The 19,860-nt window shown below is 52.6% G+C and overlaps 1 protein-coding gene and 1 long non-coding RNA gene across 2 annotated transcripts in view; one reads left to right on the top strand and one right to left on the bottom strand.

Annotated features, from left to right (window-relative positions):
- The first annotated feature begins 2,809 nt into the window (after nt 1-2,809).
- Nucleotides 2,810-19,860, top strand: part of bcl3 (BCL3 transcription coactivator) — a 20,986-nt gene continuing 3,935 nt past the window's right edge. The window contains exons 1-3 of the mRNA XM_088621256.1: nt 2,810-4,407; nt 6,469-6,628; nt 13,551-13,659. Coding sequence (XP_088477382.1) covers nt 4,113-4,407; nt 6,469-6,628; nt 13,551-13,659 — 564 coding nt within the window. The 5' untranslated portion in view covers nt 2,810-4,112. The remainder of the gene's footprint in view (nt 4,408-6,468; nt 6,629-13,550; nt 13,660-19,860) is intronic.
- LOC148640325 (uncharacterized) lies at nt 13,078-14,775 on the bottom strand. The gene is made up of 2 exons (XR_015930676.1): nt 14,121-14,775; nt 13,078-13,966 (listed from the first exon to the last, which is right to left on the bottom strand). It is a non-coding gene; the product is annotated as an uncharacterized LOC148640325 (long non-coding RNA).

The raw sequence follows: 19,860 nt of genomic DNA, 5'->3' as shown, positions 1-19,860 counted from the left end.
TATTACTGAGGGATTCTCTGTGATGTTGTAGTAACAGTGGCAGCACTAGCAGTAACAGCAGGAACAGTAAAAGCAACAATAGCAGTGGTAGCAGTAGCAGTAACACTGGCAGTGGCAGTAGTAACAGTAGTAGTAACAGTGGCAGTAGCAGTAACAGTAACAGGAGCAGTGACAGTGGCAGTGACAGTGACAGGAGCAGTGGTAGTACAGTGGCAGTAACAGTAGCAGTAGTAGTAACAGTAGTAGTAACAGGAGCAGTAACAGTGGCAGTAGTAGAAGTAACAGTAGCAGCAGTAAAAGTAACTGTAGTAACTTAACACTAGTAGCAGTAGTAGTAACCACAGTGACAGTAGTAGTAACAATAACACTGGCAGTGGCAGTGGTAGTACAGTGGCAGTAACAGTAGCAGCAGTAAAAGTAACACCAGCTGCAGTAGTAACAGTGGCAGTAACAGTAGCAGCAGTAAAAGTAACACCAGCTGCAGTAGTAACAGTGGCAGTAACGATTGTCGTGTGACACACAGATTGTTTTAAATTCCCCGTCAGGTTCTGTGTCCCGGTTCTGCAGGACGGACGAAGTGGAGCAAAGCGACCGGAGACCCGCACGCACGCTGCAGTACCGGCGGCGGCTGGCAGGGCGAGCAGTGCTAGCAGTAGCAAAGAAGCAGTGTGAAACCGAGAGCAGAGGGACGCTCATCCTCTCGGACACAACTGGGGAAGATGAAGCAGGAGCAACAACAGTAAATGTGGTAGTAACTGCAGCCAATGTTAAGTAGTAATAAAAGCAGAAAGAGAAGAAGTAGTAGTAACAGTGACAGTATTTTTAATAAAAGCAGTAGTAGTAACAGCTACAGTGGCTGTAGTAGTAATAACAGCAGTTATACAAATAACAACAACAGAAGCAATACTAGATAATACTGCAGTATTCTGAATACTACAGTGGCAGTTTTAGTAATAACAACAGTTCCATTAATAGTATCAGGGTTACACAATCATCTCTAATTGGCAGTGAAGGAGCTGAGTGACGCCTCTCTGTCTCCACCCCTGATCTCTAACTGAAGATCAGGACAGCTGCTCCTTCTCAACAGCTGATCTTTTAGGTCTCATTGTTTCATTCAGGGTTTCTAGGGACTTTATCTCAAACTGCAGTTTTTCCGTTGCTCTCTCTGTTTCTCTCTAAATAAATGCAGCTTGTGGAAAGTCCCAAAGTCACCCAGGTAACTAGAAACCTGAGAGAGACAGGGGGCTAATACTAGAACTACATAGCAATACTACACCTCTGGACACTCCCATACATTAACACTGCACTGAGAGAGAGGGGTTAATACAGACACACTGACTGGACACTCCAGTACATTAACACTGCACTGAGAGAGAGGGGTTAATACAGACACACTGACTGGACACTCCAGTACATTAACACTGCACTGAGAGAGAGAGGGGTTAATACAGACACACTGACTGGACACTCCAGTACATTAACACTGCACTGAGAGAGAGAGGGGTTAATACAGACACACTGACTGGACACTCCAGTACATTAACACTGCACTGAGAGAGAGAGGGGTTAATACAGACACACTGACTGGACACTCCAGTACATTAACACTGCACTGAGAGAGAGAGGGGTTAATACAGACACACTGACTGGACACTCCAGTACATTAACACTGCACTGAAAGAGAGAGGGGTTAATACAGACACACTGACTGGACACTCCAGTACATTAACACTGCACTGAGAGAGAGAGGGGTTAATACAGACACACTGACTGGACACTCCAGTACATTAACACTGCACTGAGAGAGAGAGGGGTTAATACACACACTGACTGGACACTCCAGTACATTAACACTGCACTGAGAGAGAGAGGGGTTAATACACACACTGACTGGACACTCCAGTACATTAACACTGCACTGAGAGAGAGAGGGGTTAATACACACACACTGACTGGACACTCCAGTACACTAACACTGCACTGAGAGAGAGAGGGGTTAATACAGACACACTGACTGGACACTACAGGGCATTAGGAGAGAAAGAAGGGGAGAGGAAGAGAGAGAGAGGAAGAGGAAGGCTTTTCCGGTTCATAGATGTATTTCAAAGTGGGGAGATTCTGAAAATACCAGCAGCAGCCACCCTGCCCCCCACCTTAACACACACAACAGACAGCACACAGCACACAGAGCACCACGCACACAACACCTGCGATGTACAGAGCAGCTCTCCGCAGGGCTCGTGGAACTGTGTGATCAGCACTCTGGAGCAAGTGGAGAAGCCTCACAGTTGCACATTCACCCAGCCACCACTAGGGATCAGCATGAGTGTATGAAAAGCTGTGCTGCAGGACTTCCCTGCTTCGTGCAGGGCTCTGAGGGCACTGCTGTAGGAGACACTGAGGGCATCAGGGCACTGCTGTAGGAGAGACTGAGGGCATCAGGGCACTGCTGTAGGAGACACTGAGGGCATCAGGGCACTGCTGTAGGAGAGACTGAGGGCATCAGGACACTGCTGTAGGAGAGACTGAGGGCATCAGGGCACTGCTGTAGGAGAGACTGAGGGCATCAGGGCACTGCTGTAGGAGAGACTGAGGGCATCAGGGCACTGCTGCAGGAGAGACAGAGGACATCAGGGCACTGCTGTAGGAGAGACTGAGGACATCAGGGCACTACTGTAGGAGAGACTGAGGACATCAGGGCACTGCTGTAGGAGAGACTAGGGGCACTGCTGTAGGCTGTATAGACAAGTACCGATAATTCTCGATCAGATACTGAGATCACTGTGAATTTGGAGACTCTTTTGGTGTTGTAAGCCTGAGAACTCGCGGGAGCAGCTGGTGGCTCTCCAGGCCTCGACCTGTGAATCCCAGGTGATTTCCTCTCTCTTCGCCCCTCTGGGGCTCCAGGAATGGTTTCCAGGGTACGTCCCTCCTCTCCTCTCCAAGAACTTCCTCCACGGACACACACACACACACTGGCCACAGGGTCACCCCACCCAGACCCTCTGTGTGTCTTACCCTGATCTCACTGGGCTTTACTGCACTGTACTGTGCCTTTACCCTGATCTGTGATTTACTGCACTGCACTGTGCTTTTACCCTGATCTCACTGCGATTTACTGCACTGCACTGCGCCTTTACCCCGCTCTCACTGTGATTTACCGCGCCGATCTCCTAGAAAAGCACGGAAAGTATCGAGTCCCAGGAGGTGTCTCGCGCAGGCACGGTGCCGAAGTTCACCCCGGGGCGGGCAGCTCGCGATCACCTGCGGCCCTTCGCCTTCCGGGCCCTCTCGACCGCTTCCCCGCCGGCCTGCTAGGAAGCTCGGGTCCGGAGTCTCATCGTGCGGGTTTTTTTTTTTCTTACAGCCGCTATTACTGGAGAAACAGCACGAGAATTCGGGGGAAGTGAAGGGACCGGAAGCGCGAGCCGGCGCGGGGCGGCGCCGAAGGGGTTACAGCTCCGGGCTGAAGTTCTCAGCAGCCGGCGAGGGAAACCCCCGCTCGGTGCACTTCCTAGTTTGTGTGTCTGTGTGTTTCTGTGTGTGTGTGTGAGAGAGAGCGCTGTCGCTCAGCTGCGCCCGTGTCTCCGCGCACTCGCTCGCTGACAGCGCCGACGGCTGGCGAACCCGAGACCCGCTCCGCTCGGCACCGACTCCAGCCCCGGTCCCGGACCTCCGCCGCCGGCCTTTCCTCGGGAGTTTTTTCTGCCTCCACCCCCCCCCCCCGTCTCCCTCTCCCTCTCCCCGACTCTGCGCGCTGCAGGAGGACCGGAGAACCGATTCTGCTGGTTTGTGAGGAATCGGTGTCTTATTTTTGGCGATTGCTCCGCTGTGCACCAGCCTCACGCCTCCTCGGGATTCCTCTGCTCCGAGCCCACGGGATCACCCCCGGACCCCCGACCCCGCTGCTGCAGGAGCGCCCCCGAAGAGGTTGGGGTTCGGGTCCGGGTCCAGTTCTGGGCGGGGGGGGGGCAGCTCTCTGCTTGGCGTGCGCGGCTCCGGTTCTGTGGTTCCGAGCCGGGGTGCGATGTGCCTGAGGCGCCCCACAGCCTGAGAGTCCGTGGCGGCTCGGATCTGCACCCCAGCCCCGGCCCGAACCCGGGCTCTGCAGGATGGAGCGGGGCGGCGCCGGACCCCTGGACCTGAGCACCTCCGCGCGCAGGCGCCCCGCGGCAGAGGAGGGGGGGGCGGCCGCAGGACGGGGCTGTAACGGGCATCACGGCCCCCCGAGCCCCCCCAGGCCCGGCCCGGACACGCCGGCGTCCAAGCTGCCCTTCCGGAAGCGACCGTTCCCCTCGCAGGACAGCGCCCCCGCGCCGCCGCCGGGGGGCGCCGCCGAGCCGCTCGGACCCGGCCGCAGAGGAGCCCTGGACGGCCGAGCGCACTGCTGCGCCCTCCCAGCCTACTGTAAGAACAGCTGCCCTCGCCGCCGCGGGTCAGAACCAACACGGGCTCTGGGCTGAGTGAGCCCTCCTGTCGGGACAGGGAGAGAGAGGGGGACAGGGAGAGAGAGAGAGGGGGACAGGGAGAGAGAGGGGGACAGGGACAGGGAGAGGAGGAGAGAGAGGGGGACAGGGAGAGGAGGAGAGAGAGGGGGAGAGGGACAGGGAGAGGAGGAGAGAGAGGGGGACAGGGAGAGAAGGAGAGAGAGGGGGACAGGGAGAGAGAGGGGGACAGGGAGAGAGAGGGGGACAGGGACAGGGAGAGGAGGAGAGAGAGGGGGACAGGGAGAGAGAGGGGGAGAGGGACAGGGAGAGAGAGAGAGGGAGAGAGAGGGGGACAGGGAGAGAGAGGGGGAGAGGGACAGGGAGAGAGAGAGAGGGAGAGAGAGGGGGACAGGGAGAGGAGGAGAGAGGGGGGCAGGGAGAGGAGGAGAGAGAGGGGGACAGGGAGAGAGAGGGAGCGGAGGAGAGAGGGGGACAGGGAGAGAGAGGGAGCGGAGGAGAGAGGGGGACAGGGAGACTGACAGGGAGAGGGAGAGGAGGAGAGAGGCACAGGGAGAGAGAGGGAGGGAGAGGGGGACAGGGAGAGAGGGAGGGAGAGGGGGACAGGGAGAGGGAGAGGAGGAGGGAGGCACAGGGAGAGAGAGGGAGAGGAGGAGGGAGGCACAGGGAGAGAGAGGGAGGGAGAGGGAGAGAGAGGGACAGGGAGAGAGAGGGACAGGGAGAGAGGGGGACAGGGGGAGAGAGGGGGACAGGGGGAGAGGGAGAGAGGGACAGGGAGAGAGAGGGGGACAGGACAGGGAGAGGAGGAGAGAGAGAGACTGGAGAGAGGAGAGAGTTAGGGACAGGGAGAGGAGAGAGAGAGAGGTGAACTCCCTACTGCACTGTGACAGGTATTCTGGGATTAGAGAAACATTCTTCCCTAAATTCAGAAATCTAATCCCAGAATTTCCACACCTGCCAGAATCACAACAGCTCCCGATCCTACTGGGGAACTCAGTTGAACTGGCAGCCCAGTGTGTGATCTCCTGTCCCAGCCTGAGGACCAGTGAGCCTCTCTCCCAGTAATGCTCCAGATGTTTACAGTATATGTAAGATTTAATCATATAGGAACAAGTAATAGGTTTATTCCCTGCTGAAAAGAGGAGAGAAAACACAGCGTTTCGACTGTGAAGCCTTCAACTCGACACCTGAAGAAGACTCTCCAGACGAAACGCTGTGTTTTCTCTCTTCTCTTGTCATGAGGAATAAACCTTTACTTGTTCCTTTGCAGACTACACATGCTGACGCAGCTCCCCACCTGAACTATTTTACGATGTCTTTGTTGTAAATGTCTGTAATATGTCTGTGGATGTTTTGGGGTTTTGTTTCACGTTCATTTTATTTTTATTTGCTTTGGCGACACTGATTTTAACTCATTGGGCATGCTAATAAAGCACCTTGAATTGAATTGAGAGAGGAGAGAGAGAGGGACAGGGAGGGAGGGAGAGGGGAAGACAGACAGAGGGACAGAGAGATCAATCGATCAGTCATAGTTTGTTGATCAAATGCACAACAGCACAGCGTGCAGCAGTAGTTGCTGGCAGTGAAATGTCCTGCTGAGACACAGCAGCTCAGCGCTGCAGGGCGCTCAGCTCTGAATTGACACAGGGACAGAGACACAGGAACAGTCCTTGTTTGGCCATGGGCGCTGGAGCAGGTAGCTTAAATCTGTCACTGTTGTCGAGTAATTGTAAGTACTTGACTTGGGTCCCGCTTGGAGTTGTCTCTGTCCAAGACCGAAGAGACTCAGTTCCTTGAGCCTGTGTGATACAGGAATGCCGGAGACCCCCTGTAACAGACTGTTTGCGCTGTGCCAAGAACACCAGTGTCCAGTTCAGTCTTCTCATATGCTCAGGACCAAAGAGATTCAGTTCCTTTCACCTGTGGGCAACATTAACTCTGGGAATTAACCCTGCTGCCCTCAGCCGAGTCTGGCTCTGCTGCTCACAGTGGGCACTGTGCCCCTCTCTCTCTCTCCCCACAGTGCCTCACCCCTTCCCCTACGCCCTCTACCCCATTCCCAGCATGCCCCAGCTGCTCCTGCAGGCCACGCCCCTGCCCCTCTTCTACCCCCTGGAGGAAGCGGAGGACCGGCTAGCCTCCGAGATCGCCATGGCGACGCGGCAAGATGAAGACGGAGACTCGTGAGTTAAATCTTCCTTGTTTGCAGAATTTCGCATTAGATTGTAGCAGATCTGGGTGAGTGTCTCTACAGCTCTGATGATGATGAAGGAGTGTTAGTGTGAAGATACAGAGGAGCTGGACTGAGTGTCTTTACAGTTACTCTACAGCTCTGATGATGATGAAGGAGTGTTAGTGTGAAGATACAGATGAGCTGGACTGAGTGTCTCTACAGTGACTCTACAGCTCTGATGATGATGAAGGAGTGTTAGTGTGAAGATACAGAGGAGCTGGACTGAGTGTCTTTACAGTTACTCTACAGCTCTGATGATGATGAAGGAGTGTTAGTGTGAAGATACAGAGGAGCTGGACTGAGTGTCTCTACAGTGACTCTACAGCTCTGATGATGATGAAGGAGTGTTAGTGTGAAGATACAGAGGAGCTGGACTGAGTGTCTCTACAGTGACTCTACAGCTCTGATGATGATGAAGGAGTGTTAGTGTGAAGATACAGAGGAGCTGGACTGAGTGTCTTTACAGTTACTCTACAGCTCTGATGATGATGAAGGAGTGTTAGTGTGAAGATACAGATGAGCTGGACTGAGTGTCTCTACAGTGACTCTACAGCTCTGATGATGATGAAGGAGTGTTAGTGTGAAGATACAGAGGAGCTGGACTGAGTGTCTTTACAGTTACTCTACAGCTCTGATGATGATGAAGGAGTGTTAGTGTGAAGATACAGAGGAGCTGGACTGAGTGTCTCTACAGTGACTCTACAGCTCTGATGATGATGAAGGAGTGTTAGTGTGAAGATACAGAGGAGCTGGACTGAGTGTCTCTACAGTGACTCTACAGCTCTGATGATGATGAAGGAGTGTTAGTGTGAAGATACAGAGGAGCTGGACTGAGTGTCTCTACAGTGACTCTACAGCTCTGAGGATGATGAAGGAGTGTTAGTGTGAAGATACAGAGGAGCTGGACTGAGTGTCTCTACAGTGACTCTACAGCTCTGATGATGATGAAGGAGTGTTAGTGTGAAGATACAGAGGAGCTGGACTGAGTGTCTCTACAGTGACTCTACAGCTCTGATGATGATGAAGGAGTGTTAGTGTGAAGATACAGAGGAGCTGGACTGAGTGTCTCTACAGTGACTCTACAGCTCTGATGATGATGAAGGAGTGTTAGTGTGAAGATACAGAGGAGCTGGACTGAGTGTCTCTACAGTGACTCTACAGCTCTGATGATGATGAAGGAGTGTTAGTGTGAAGATACAGATGAGCTGGACTGAGTGTCTACAGTTACTCTACAGCTCTGAGGATGATGAAGGAGTGTTAGTGTGAAGATACAGAGGAGCTGGACTGAGTGTCTCTACAGTGACTCTACAGCTCTGATGATGATGAAGGAGTGTTAGTGTGAAGATACAGAGGAGCTGGACTGAGTGTCTCTACAGTGACTCTACAGCTCTGATGATGATGAAGGAGTGTTAGTGTGAAGATACAGAGGAGCTGGACTGAGTGTCTCTACAGTGACTCTACAGCTCTGATGATGATGAAGGAGTGTTAGTGTGAAGATACAGATGAGCTGGACTGAGTGTCTCTACAGTGACTCTACAGCTCTGATGATGATGAAGGAGTGTTAGTGTGAAGATACAGATGAGCTGGACTGAGTGTCTCTACAGTGACTCTACAGCTCTGATGATGATGAAGGAGTGTTAGTGTGAAGATACAGAGGAGCTGGACTGAGTGTCTCTACAGTGACTCTACAGCTCTGATGATGATGAAGGAGTGTTAGTGTGAAGATACAGATGAGCTGGACTGAGTGTCTACAGTGACTCTACAGCTCTGATGATGATGAAGGAGTGTTAGTGTGAAGATACAGAGGAGCTGGACTGAGTGTCTCTACAGTGACTCTACAGCTCTGATGATGATGAAGGAGTGTTAGTGTGAAGATACAGAGGAGCTGGACTGAGTGTCTCTACAGTGACTCTACAGCTCTGATGATGATGAAGGAGTGTTAGTGTGAAGATACAGAGGAGCTGGACTGAGTGTCTCTACAGTGACTCTACAGCTCTGATGATGATGAAGGAGTGTTAGTGTGAAGATACAGATGAGCTGGACTGAGTGTCTCTACAGTGACTCTACAGCTCTGATGATGATGAAGGAGTGTTAGTGTGAAGATACAGATGAGCTGGACTGAGTGTCTCTACAGTGACTCTACAGCTCTGATGATGATGAAGGAGTGTTAGTGTGAAGATACAGAGGAGCTGGACTGAGTGTCTCTACAGTGACTCTACAGCTCTGATGATGATGAAGGAGTGTTAGTGTGAAGATACAGATGAGCTGGACTGAGTGTCTACAGTGACTCTACAGCTCTGATGATGATGAAGGAGTGTTAGTGTGGAGATACAGAGGAGCTGGACTGAGTGTCTCTACAGTGACTACAGCTCTGATGATGATGAAGGAGTGTTAGTGTGAAGATACAGAGGAGCTGGACTGAGTGTCTCTACAGTGACTCTCCAGCTCTGATGATGATGAAGGAGTGTTAGTGTGAAGATACAGATGAGCTGGACTGAGTGTCTCTACAGTGACTCTACAGTTCTGATGATGATGATGAGTCAGTCACCCTAGTTCTCTGGGCTGATTCTGACTGTAGTGATTTGGTCTTGTTATCTTCTGTCCTGAAGCTGGTTTCTGTATTTGTGAGCCTGTGTGCATCTGTGCATCTGTGTTTGTGTTTGTGTGTTTGTGCGTGTTTGTGTTTGTGTGTTCACATGATCGTCAGAAACACCCAAAACAGCCGGCGCTGGCTGAGCCTCTCCGAGGGGAGGGAAAGCCTAAACCGCACACATCAACAAACCGCACCTCGCGCTCACACACGCTGCCCTGCGTCAGCCCTGCGTCAGCGCCGGCGCGCCGCTGCCGGCCCTTATCCTGTTGTCTGCGCGCTCGAGCCTGGCTTTCGGGAAGCGCTCGCGAGCTTGCTCTCGGGCCGCGTGCGGTTTCCTCAGGTGTCTGTGTGAGTGTGTGAGTGTGGTGACTTCACATGAATGAGCTGAACAAACCCAAACATCCTCTCCACCCGCTGCCACCCTCCCTCCTCTCTCTCTCTTTCTGTTTCTATTTCCCCATCCCTCTCTCTCCCATCCCTCTTTCTCCCCACCCCGCCCCCTCTCTCTCTTTCAAATTCAGTTTTATTACCCTGACTGGTAAATGACAGTGTTGCCAAAGCAGATACAGCTTCTACAGACATTTAGATACAACGTAGAACACATCAAACATTACTGGGAGACAGGCTCCCTGGTTCTCAGGCTGGGATAGGAGATCACACACTGGGCTGCCAGTTCAACTGAGTCAACCCCACCCCACACCCCCCCTCCCGGTAGGATTGGGAGCTGTTCTGATTGTGGCAGTTGTGGGAATTAAGTTTATTTTAGGGAAGAAAGTTTGTCTGATCCCAGAGTATTTCTCACAGAAAGTGCATCTCTCTCTGATTCTCAGGCAGTGGGAGCACAGCCTGTCCTCTCTGGACAGCCAGGTCTGCCTGTGTCCAGTGTCAGTGTCCAGGCTGTGGTCACTGAGCCAGTCCTCTCTGGACAGCCAGGTCTGCCTGTGTCCAGTGTCAGTGTCCAGGCTGTGGTCACTGAGAGCCTTTCCTCACTGGACAGTCAGGTCCAGTTTCTGTGGCCAGGCTGTGGTCTCTGAGCCTGTCCTTCCTCAGGGTCTGTTTCTCCTTGCTGTTTCTTACCCTGCTCAGATATTCTGCTGGTGTGTGTTGTCTGTTTAGGGTTCTGTAGCATTCCAGTGTGTGTGTGTGTGTCCCAGTGGGTGAGGCAGTGTTGTTTGGCTTGTGCTGTGAAGTGCTTGAGTCTCACTCGTGTTGCTGGAGCTGGGCTGTCCTGGGCCTGGATGGTGTCCGTGAGCCTCAGGACCAGCTGGCTGAGGGGCTCTTCTCTGGGCTCAGCTCTGGGCTCAGCAGGGCCTGGTGGTGGTAGATTTCTGGTCACTGTCTCTCGGGGGTAACCAGTATTCTAGGGCTGTCTTGAGTAAGTTGGTTAGTACTGGGTATTGGCCTTATTTAGTCCTGCATGCGCTGTGAGGAGTTGTTACCGAGCTCCATGTGCAGAGAGTCCATGGGGTGTTTGTCCCATTCTGTGTCATCCCGGTCTGTGAGGGATCCTGCTGGGAAGGGGAGTGGCTGGTGTGTGTGTGAGGCTCTGCGTGTTACTGGAGTGCAGTGTGACATCTGCGGTCCCGAGCCTGCGCGCCGGGGGCCTCGGTGCCTCGCTTCCTCTGGGCTGAGCCGCGGTGCCCCCCCCCCCCGTCACCCCTGCGCTCGGCAGCTCCTCTCTCTCTTCCACTTTCTCGTCTCTCAGCTTGCGGTCGCTGTGCTTTCCTGGAACTGGAAGCCGAAGAGAGAGCAGAGATCTGCGCGGCTCCGTCTCGGAGCAGATCAGCGCAGATCAGGGCTGATTGGGTTAGTGGGAGCCTTATCTCCCCCTGAGGCTTGAGATCGGTCAGCGCAGCTGTCCGGTGGCTGAGGAATCATCCTGCTCCCAGTGGCTTACTGCACTGCACTGCGCTTTTACCCTGATCTCACTGTGATTTACTGCACTGCACTGCGCTTTTACCCTGATCTCACTGTGATTTACTCCACTGCACTGTGCTCTTACACACTTGGGTCGCTCACTCACTCCGGGAGACACAGGGGGTTCGGACAGATGGACAGATGCACAGATCTGTATTAAGCCGTCTTCACTCGTTGTTGAGTATACTTGAGCTACAGCAGGTTGAGTAGCACTCAAAGCATCTGATTAATGTCCATATGTTACACAGACAGACAGGCAGACAAAGACAGACGGACAGGTAGACCAGTATAAAGATAGACAGGTAGATTGTGGTCTCTGAGCCTGTCCTTCGTCAGGGTCTGTTTCTCCTTGCTGTTTCTTACCCTGCTCAGGTATTCTCCTGGTGTGTGTTGTGTGTTTAGGGTTCTGTAGCATTCCAGAGTGTGTGTGTGTCCCAGTGGGTGAGGCAGTGTTGTTTGGCTTGTGCTGTGAAGTGCTTGAGTCTCACTCGTGTTGCTGGAGCTGGGCTGTCCTGGGCCTGGATGGTGTCCGTGAGCCTCAGGACCAGCTGGCTGAGGGGCTCTTCTCTGGGCTCAGCTCTGGGCTCAGCAGGGCCTGGTGGTGGTAGATTTCTGATCACTGTCTCTGGGGGGTCTGTCTTGAGTAAGTTGACGAGGATAAACAGGTAGACAGATGGAGAAAGACAAGCAGGCGGATGATGGATATAGGCAGAGGTAGACAGACACATATGAATACAGACAGACAGGTGTGGAGAAGGACAGGTGGGTACAGACAGATGGGTAGACAGGTGTGGAGGAGGACAGGTGGGTACAGACAGACAGGTGTGGAGGAGGACAGGTGGGTACAGACAGACAGGTGTGGAGGAGGACAGGTGGGTACAGACACAGGTGGACAGGTGTGGAGAAGGACAGGTGGGTACAGACAGACGGGTTTGGAGAAGGACAGGTGGGTACAGACACAGGTGGACAGGTGTGGAGAAGGACAGGTGGGTACAGACAGACGGGTTTGGAGAAGGACAGGTGGGTACAGGCATACAGGTGGACAGGTGTGGAGAAGGACAGGTGGGTACAGGCATACAGGTGGACAGGTGTGGAGAAGGACAGGTGGGTACAGGCATACAGGTGGACAGGTGTGGAGAAGTGGATACAGATAGAGACAAAATGAGCAAGAGGGGCAGAGTGAAATAACCTTCTCAGAAAGAGTTAACCCGCTGACCTGCGGCTGACTGTAACTGTGCTGCATGAGTAATTCCTAGAGTCAGAGAAGGATTCGAGCCAGCAGAAGCAGAACTTGTTGTTACATTTAACCAGACATCTTTACTGTAAGTGTGAAATGAAAGGCGCAGGCAGCTTGGCCAACCGGCCGCTGTCCCTCTGCGTCCTGTGCTCTGTCTCACCCAGACCCTGCTGCTAGAGCAGGTACCTCCACACAGCATTCTCACCCTGCTCGAACCCTGAGCCGGCTGGGCTCTGTCTGGTGTCTCCCTCTGGGTCACCCTGCTCAGAGCTTGCTGGGCTTTACTGCATTGTGCTCTTACTATGAAGTAGTAGCAGTAGTATTATCAACTGTAGCAGCAGGAGTGGTATTAGCTGTTGCAGCAGTAACAGTTCCAGTAGCAGTAGGAGTAGTATAAGCAGGAATACCAGTAGGAGTATTAGCAGCAGTAACAGTACCAGCAGCAGGTGCAGTGACAGCAGTAACAGTACCAGTAGCAGTACCAGTACCAGTAGCAGCATAATAATAGAACAGCACTGTAGTTTCCTCCGGCTCTGGGGTGGGTCTCTGTTCTGAACTCTGTTTTTAAGTCTGAAAGTTTCTGTTCATGCCCCTGATACAATGACTTCCTTTGTTAGAAACATGAAAATAGTAAAAAAAAAACGCAGATAAAAAGTGTGAAAAAGCCCCTTCAGAAGCAGATATAATAGCAATTTAAAAAGACCCACAGCAGCCCTTCAGAACAGGAAATGACATCAAACTGGAGCAGCTCTTACTGGAAACACAGAGAGAGAGACACTTCAGTGTTGAGATGGGAGAGCTCTCTGTCTGTCTCTCTCTCTCCCTGTCTCTTAATCACTCCCTCCATCTGTCTCTCTCTTTGTCTGTCTATCTCTCGTCCCCAACCCCGGTCCCGGAGAGCCCCAGTCCAGTTAGTACAGGGGTCCCCAACCCCAGTCCTGTAAAGAGACCCAGAAGTCCAGCAGAATCCCTGACCAGCCCAGCAGCGTGAGGACAGGGCAGTGCTGTCTGGCAGTGTGACTGGGGACCAGTACTGGGTCCCTGACCCAGGCCCTCTCGGGGTCTGGTCCATCCAGGGGCCCCTCTCTAGGGAAAGACCCCAGCAGGTGTGTCCTGTCCCCGCAGGGTGCTGCACATCGCAGTGGTGCGCAGTGAGGAGGCAGTGGTGCGCAGGCTGGTGGACATCCTGCTGCGAGGAGGCCGACACTTGGACATCTTCAACAACCTGCGGCAGGTGAGACACGGCAGGGTTCGAATCCCTGGGGCACAGCGCTGCAGGCCCCCCTGAAGGAGCAGTACTGCGCTCTGTCTCCAGGTCTTTCTCTGTTGTCCCAGGGTTAGTGTACAGGCAGCAGTGTGGGGGATCAGTCAGGGCTGTGCACCTATCACTGGGGGGTCACGGGTTCGAGTCCCTGGGGCACAGCGCTGCAGGCCCCCCTGAAGGAGCAGTACTGCGCTCTGTCTCCAGGTCTTTCTCTGTTGTCCCAGGGTTAGTGTACAGGCAGCAGTGTGGGGGATCAGTCAGGGCTGTGCACCTATCACTGGGGGGTCACGGGTTCGAGTCCCTGGGGCACAGCGCTGCAGGCCCCCCTGAAGGAGCAGTACTGCGCTCTGTCTCCAGGTCTTTCTCTGTTGTCCCAGGGTTAGTGTACAGGCAGCAGTGTGGGGGGTCAGTCAGGGCTGTGCACCTATCACTGGGGGGGTCACGGGTTCGAGTCCCTGGGGCACAGCGCTGCAGTACCCCTGGGGAAGGAACAGCGTCTCCAGGTCATCGCGAACCTGTTCTCAGGTGAACTTCTCTGGTCAATTGGCCGGTCCTGCTGGACAGGTGCGCTGGTTCTCCAGGCTCCGCGTGCGGAGAGGGCGGAGAGACAGCGTGTCCGACATGCGAGGGGCGAGGCGTTTCCCAGCGGCCAAGTCGCGGCGCCTCTGTCCCCGGACCCGGACCTCAGCATCTAAAGGGGGCCGTTACAAGATCTCTACCAGCGAGGCGCCCCAGGGCGCTGCCTCCAGGAGCGCTGTCTTGTTTTCGTTTCTTTTGAAGCCGTGTGTTACCAGAAGCTGTGCGCGGTGGCTTTGAGGTTTCTGCGCTGCCACCGAGCCCGATATCCTGCCAGGGAAATGGAGTTTCCTTCTTGCCTGTTCACCTCATTCTGCGTGTTTTCAGCGAGCTGAGGAAGCTGACTTTGTGCGTCTGTGACGGGGAGAGGTTGTGCGAAGTGTGGATTGGGGCAGGACGTCGTCTCGTATTCGGTACCAGTGAAATCCACCCAGGACCACAGACTGGCATGCACCACTGCACAAGCAGTGTGGGGGGGGGCGTCTGTCGTTTGGCACGCACCACTGCGCAAACAGTGTGTGTGTGTGGGGGGGTCTGTCGTTTGGCACGCACCACTGCACAAACAGTTGGGGGGGGGGGTCTGTCGTTTGGCACGCGCCACTACGCAAACAGCAAGGGGAGGTATGTCTGTTGGGCATGTGCCACAGAAAAGAAACAAAGAAAGAGGATTTTACCTCCAGTGGGATAAGCAGGGGACGCAGTGGAAGTGTCTGCAAAAGGAAAAAGAAAAAAGTGACTGGAGGAGAGACAGCTCTCACTGACAGCACTGCAGGACCACAGCAGAGTCTCCATCCACTGGAGGAGAGACACAGCTCTCACTGACAGCACTGCAGGACCACAGCAGAGTCTCCATCCACTGGAGGAGAGACACAGCTCTCACTGACAGCACTGCAGGACCACAGCAGAGTCTCCATCCACTGGAGGAGAGACACAGCTCTCACTGACAGCACTGCAGGACCACAGCAGAGTCTCCATCCACTGGAGGAGAGACACAGCTCTCACTGACAGCACTGCAGGACCACAGCAGAGTCTCCATCCACTGGAGGAGAGACACAGCTCTCACTGACAGCACTGCAGGACCACAGCAGAGTCTCCATCCACTGGAGGAGAGACGCAGCTCTCACTGACAGCACTGCAGGACCACAGCAGAGTCTCCATCCCCTGGAGGAGAGACGCAGCTCTCACTGACAGCACTGCAGGACCACAGCAGAGTCTCCATCCACTGGAGGAGAGACGCAGCTCTCACTGACAGCACTGCAGGACCACAGCAGAGTCTCCATCCACTGGAGGAGAGACACAGCTCTCACTGACAGCACTGCAGGACCACAGCAGAGTCTCCGTCCACTGGAGGAGAGACACAGCTCTTGCTGACAGCACTGCTGTCCACAGGACCACAGGTGTGCCAGTAAGCCACAGAGCAAAGTCATACCCTGAACACATACCCTCTTAACCAGAAGCAGTGTGATCTGGACTGTTGTCCCTGGAGCCACATCTTCTATGTTTTCCAGCGACAGCAGGTTTTGTGGCCATGGGATTTCACAGGTGTCACGAGCTGGTTTCATTAAGACCGAAGTCTGAAGACGGTGAAATGGTGGTGCAGCTTGTGAACTTTGCTTCCACGTGTTCAAGTCTGTCTCTGACATTGTGTGTGAGTTTGTGTGCACAGTGTGTCTCAGAACAGAGGGCTTTGAGATCCTCATTCCGAGAAGTCACATGACACCCCCTCCCTACCGCCAGCCCTACCGTTTCCCAGCATGCCTTGTGCTTTGAGGCTCAGAGGGTAGAATTAGGGACTTTCCCTTCCACTGTGCTGTAGTGCATTAACCTCTCTCTCAGCGCACTGTTAATGTACTGGAGTGTCCAGTCAGTGTGTCTGTATTAACCCCTCTCTCTCTCAGTGCAGTGTTAATGTACTGGAGTGTCCAGTCAGTGTGTCTGTATTAACCCCTCTCTCTCTCAGTGCAGTGTTAATGTACTGGAGTGTCCAGTCTGTGTGTCTGTATTAACCCCTCTCTCTCAGTGCAGTGTTAATGTACTGGAGTGTCCAGTCTGTGTGTCTGTATTAACCCCTCTCTCTCTCAGTGCAGTGTTAATGTACTGGAGTGTCCAGTCAGTGTGTCTGTATTAACCCCTCTCTCTCTCAGTGCAGTGTTAATGTACTGGAGTGTCCAGTCTGTGTGTCTGTATTAACCCCTCTCTCTCTCAGTGCAGTGTTAATGTACTGGTGTGTCCAGTCAGTGTGTCTGTATTAACCCCTCTCTCTCAGTGCAGTGTTAATGTACTGGAGTGTCCAGTCAGGGTGTCTGTATTAACCCCCCTCTCTCTCAGTGCAGTGTTAATGTACTGGAGTGTCCAGTCAGTGTGTCTGTATTAACCCCTCTCTCTCTCAGTGCAGTGTTAATGTACTGGAGTGTCCAGTCATTGTGTCTGTATTAACCCCTCTCTCAGTGCAGTGTTAATGTACTGGAGTGTCCAGTCAGTGTGTCTGTATTAACCCCTCTCTCTCAGTGCAGTGTTAATGTACTGGAGTGTCCAGTCAGGGTGTCTGTATTAACCCCCCTCTCTCTCAGTGCAGTGTTAATGTACTGGAGTGTCCAGTCAGTGTGTCTGTATTAACCCCTCTCTCTCTCAGTGCAGTGTTAATGTACTGGAGTGTCCAGTCAGTGTGTCTGTATTAACCCCTCTCTCTCTCAGTGCAGTGTTAATGTACTGGAGTGTCCAGTCAGTGAGTCTGTATGAACCCCTCTCTCTCAGTGCAGTGTTAATGTACTGGAGTGTCCAGTCAGTGTGTCTATATTAACCCCTCTCTCTCTCAGTGCAGTGTTAATGTACTGGAGTGTCCAGTCAGTGTGTCTGTATGAACCCCTCTCTCTCTCAGTTTTACTATGTGTCTTTCTGGTTCCCTGCCCTCCTCTGTCCCTGTGGTGTCTGACAGAGACTTGCACTGAATCAGGAAACGAGAGAAACGGGAGTTTCCCTGGATCAGCTGGCGTTAATTCTCTTCTCCCTCCTTCAGTCTCCTATTGGTTGTCTGCCTTTCGATTTCTCTCCTTTTCTCTCCTCCCATTCTCTCCCTGCACTCTCCTGTCACAGAGGAGAGGGAGACAGGACAGGGAGAGAGAGAGGGAGACAGGACAGGGAGAGAGAGACAGGACTGTTAGACACCTTTCATCTTTGGGTGAAAAAGAGAATGGGTTTGAGTGTGTCAGTGTGGCTTTGTGGGAGTGTGTGAGGCTGTGTGTGTTTGTGTGTGAGAGACTGTGTACAGTATGCCAGTGGATGAGTGTGTGTGTGGCAGTGTGTTTGTGAGATTGTATGTGTGAAATTGAAATTGTGTGGCAGTGTGTGTGAGATTGTGTGTGTGTGAGATTGAAATTGTGTGGCTGTGTGTGTGTGTGAGATGGTGTGTGTGAGATTGAAATGGTCAGGCAGTGTGTGTGTGAGATTGTGTGTGTGTGTGTGAGATTGAAATTGTGTGTGTGTGTGTGAGATTGAAATTGTGTGTGTGTGTGTGAGATTGAAATTGTGTGGCAGTGTGTGTGTGAGATTGTGTGTGTGAGATTGAAATTGTCTGGCAGTGTGTGTGTGAGATTGTGTGTGTGTGTGAGATTGAAATTGTCTGGCAGTGTGTGTGTGAGATTGTGTGTGGCAGGGTGTGCGTGTGTGTGTGGGCAGTGACTCACAGAGTTCTGGGAACAGGCAGTGCTGTTTCACAGGAAGGGTGAGACCCTGACCTGGTCTCTTCCACAGCTCAGGAATTTTTTGAAGTTTTTTCTGTCTGCCTGTAGTATTCCTGTAGTTCCTGGAAGGAGTCCTCCTCTGCACTTAAAGGGATACAGACTCCTGCTTTCCTCTCCTCTCCCTGACAAAGGGAGTCTGAGTTTTCTGTGGAGGTTCTCCAGATACAGGCAGCAGGTCTCTCTGTGGTGATCCTGCATGTACACTGGGCTCACAGACACATCTGTATCCTGCATAGAGACATCAGGGTAAGAGCACAGTGCAGTGCAGTAAATCACAGTGAGATCAGGGTTAGAGCACAGCGCAGTGCAGTAAATCACAGTGAAATCAGTGTAAAAGCACAGTACTGTGCAGTAAATCACAGTGAGATCAGGGTAACAGCACAGTACAGTGCAGTAAATCACAGTGAGATCAGGGTAAAAGCACAGTACAGTGCTGTAAATCACAGTGAGATCAGGGTAAAAGCACAGTACAGTGCAGTAAATCACAGTGAGATCAGGGTAACAGCACAGTACAGTGCAGTAAATCACAGTGAGATCAGGGTAAAAGCACAGTACTGTGCAGTAAATCACAGTGAGATCAGGGTAAAACACAGAGGGGTGTGGTACAGTAGCGTAGATACCATACAGGGGTGAAGTCACGGAAGAGCCCAGTCAGACCAAGGTTTAAGGCAAGCTTGTTGAAACAGTGCAAGATGACCATTGAAAGTTACCAAAGGGCTGTGATTAATTAAAAGCCAAAATCTAATGCTTGTACTGACATTTAAAGAAAAAAGGGTATTTTTCTGCAGAACAGAAACCCCTTTCGCATGACTGGAGATCTACACAGTGTTGTTTCACAGCTTGCAGACCGCAGTTTGTGTGACACTTGTGGCTCACCACCTCCCCCTACAGTGCAGGAATGGTATAGCCCGCACTTTGGAAACATAGTGCATGCACCCCCCTGTCCTAACGCAGTGGAACTTTCCTTTGACCCCACAGAGACCTGCCGCCCCCAGCACACCCCAGCGCTCGCTCTTCTCTGTCAGGCTGAGTGTCTGGCCAGAGCATCGGGAGGTCATGTCCCCAGCTCTGTCACACGCGGTTCTGCTTTGTTAGTGCCGTCTCTTATTTGTGCTCTGTGTTGTCACAATAGATTTGTCTGTTTCAGTGGTGCTGTTGTCATAAAACAGGACTGTAGCACGACTGGGTGTTACAGTACCAGCCGTAGGTGCACAGACTGTTGCAGGAGAAGGTGACAATAAAGTTTTTTTCTGTAGCAAAGCGCAGGTTTAGCAGGAAAGGAATCTTCTCAGACACACAGATGCATGTCTGCGCGCACACACACACACAGACTGACCCGCGTCCGCACAGACGCACAGTGATCAGCGCCGCTGTCTTTACGAGAAGTTGCACCAGTCTGCCAGCGTCCCACACACGTCACACAAACACACACAAGCCCCACCCCAGAGCAGTTAACAGGAAGCCCACTTCCAGGCACAGCGCTGGGAGACGGCACACCGAGCCAGAAACAAGCCTAGATACTCTCTCTCAGTGCAGTGTTAATGTACTGGAGTGTCCAGTCAGTGTGTCTGTATTAACCCCTCTCTCTCAGTGCAGTGTTAATGTACTGGAGTGTCCAGTCAGTGTGTCTGTATTAACCCCTCTCTCTCAGTGCAGTGTTAATGTACTGGAGTGTCCAGTCAGTGTGTCTGTATTAACCCCTCTCTCTCAGTGCAGTGTTAATGTACTGGAGTGTCCAGTCAGTGTGTCTGTATTAACCCCTCTCTCTCAGTGCAGTGTTAATGTACTGGAGTGTCCAGTCAGTGTGTCTGTATTAACCCCTCTCTCTCTCAGTGCAGTGTTAATGTACTGGAGT

Source organism: Lepisosteus platostomus, chromosome 26, assembly GCF_059453375.1.
Source record: "Lepisosteus platostomus isolate fLepPlt1 chromosome 26, fLepPlt1.hap1, whole genome shotgun sequence".
Classification (NCBI taxonomy): Eukaryota; Metazoa; Chordata; class Actinopteri; order Semionotiformes; family Lepisosteidae; genus Lepisosteus; species Lepisosteus platostomus.
Note: the sequence above shows the minus strand (reverse complement) of the source record. Positions and strands in the feature narration are given on the sequence as shown.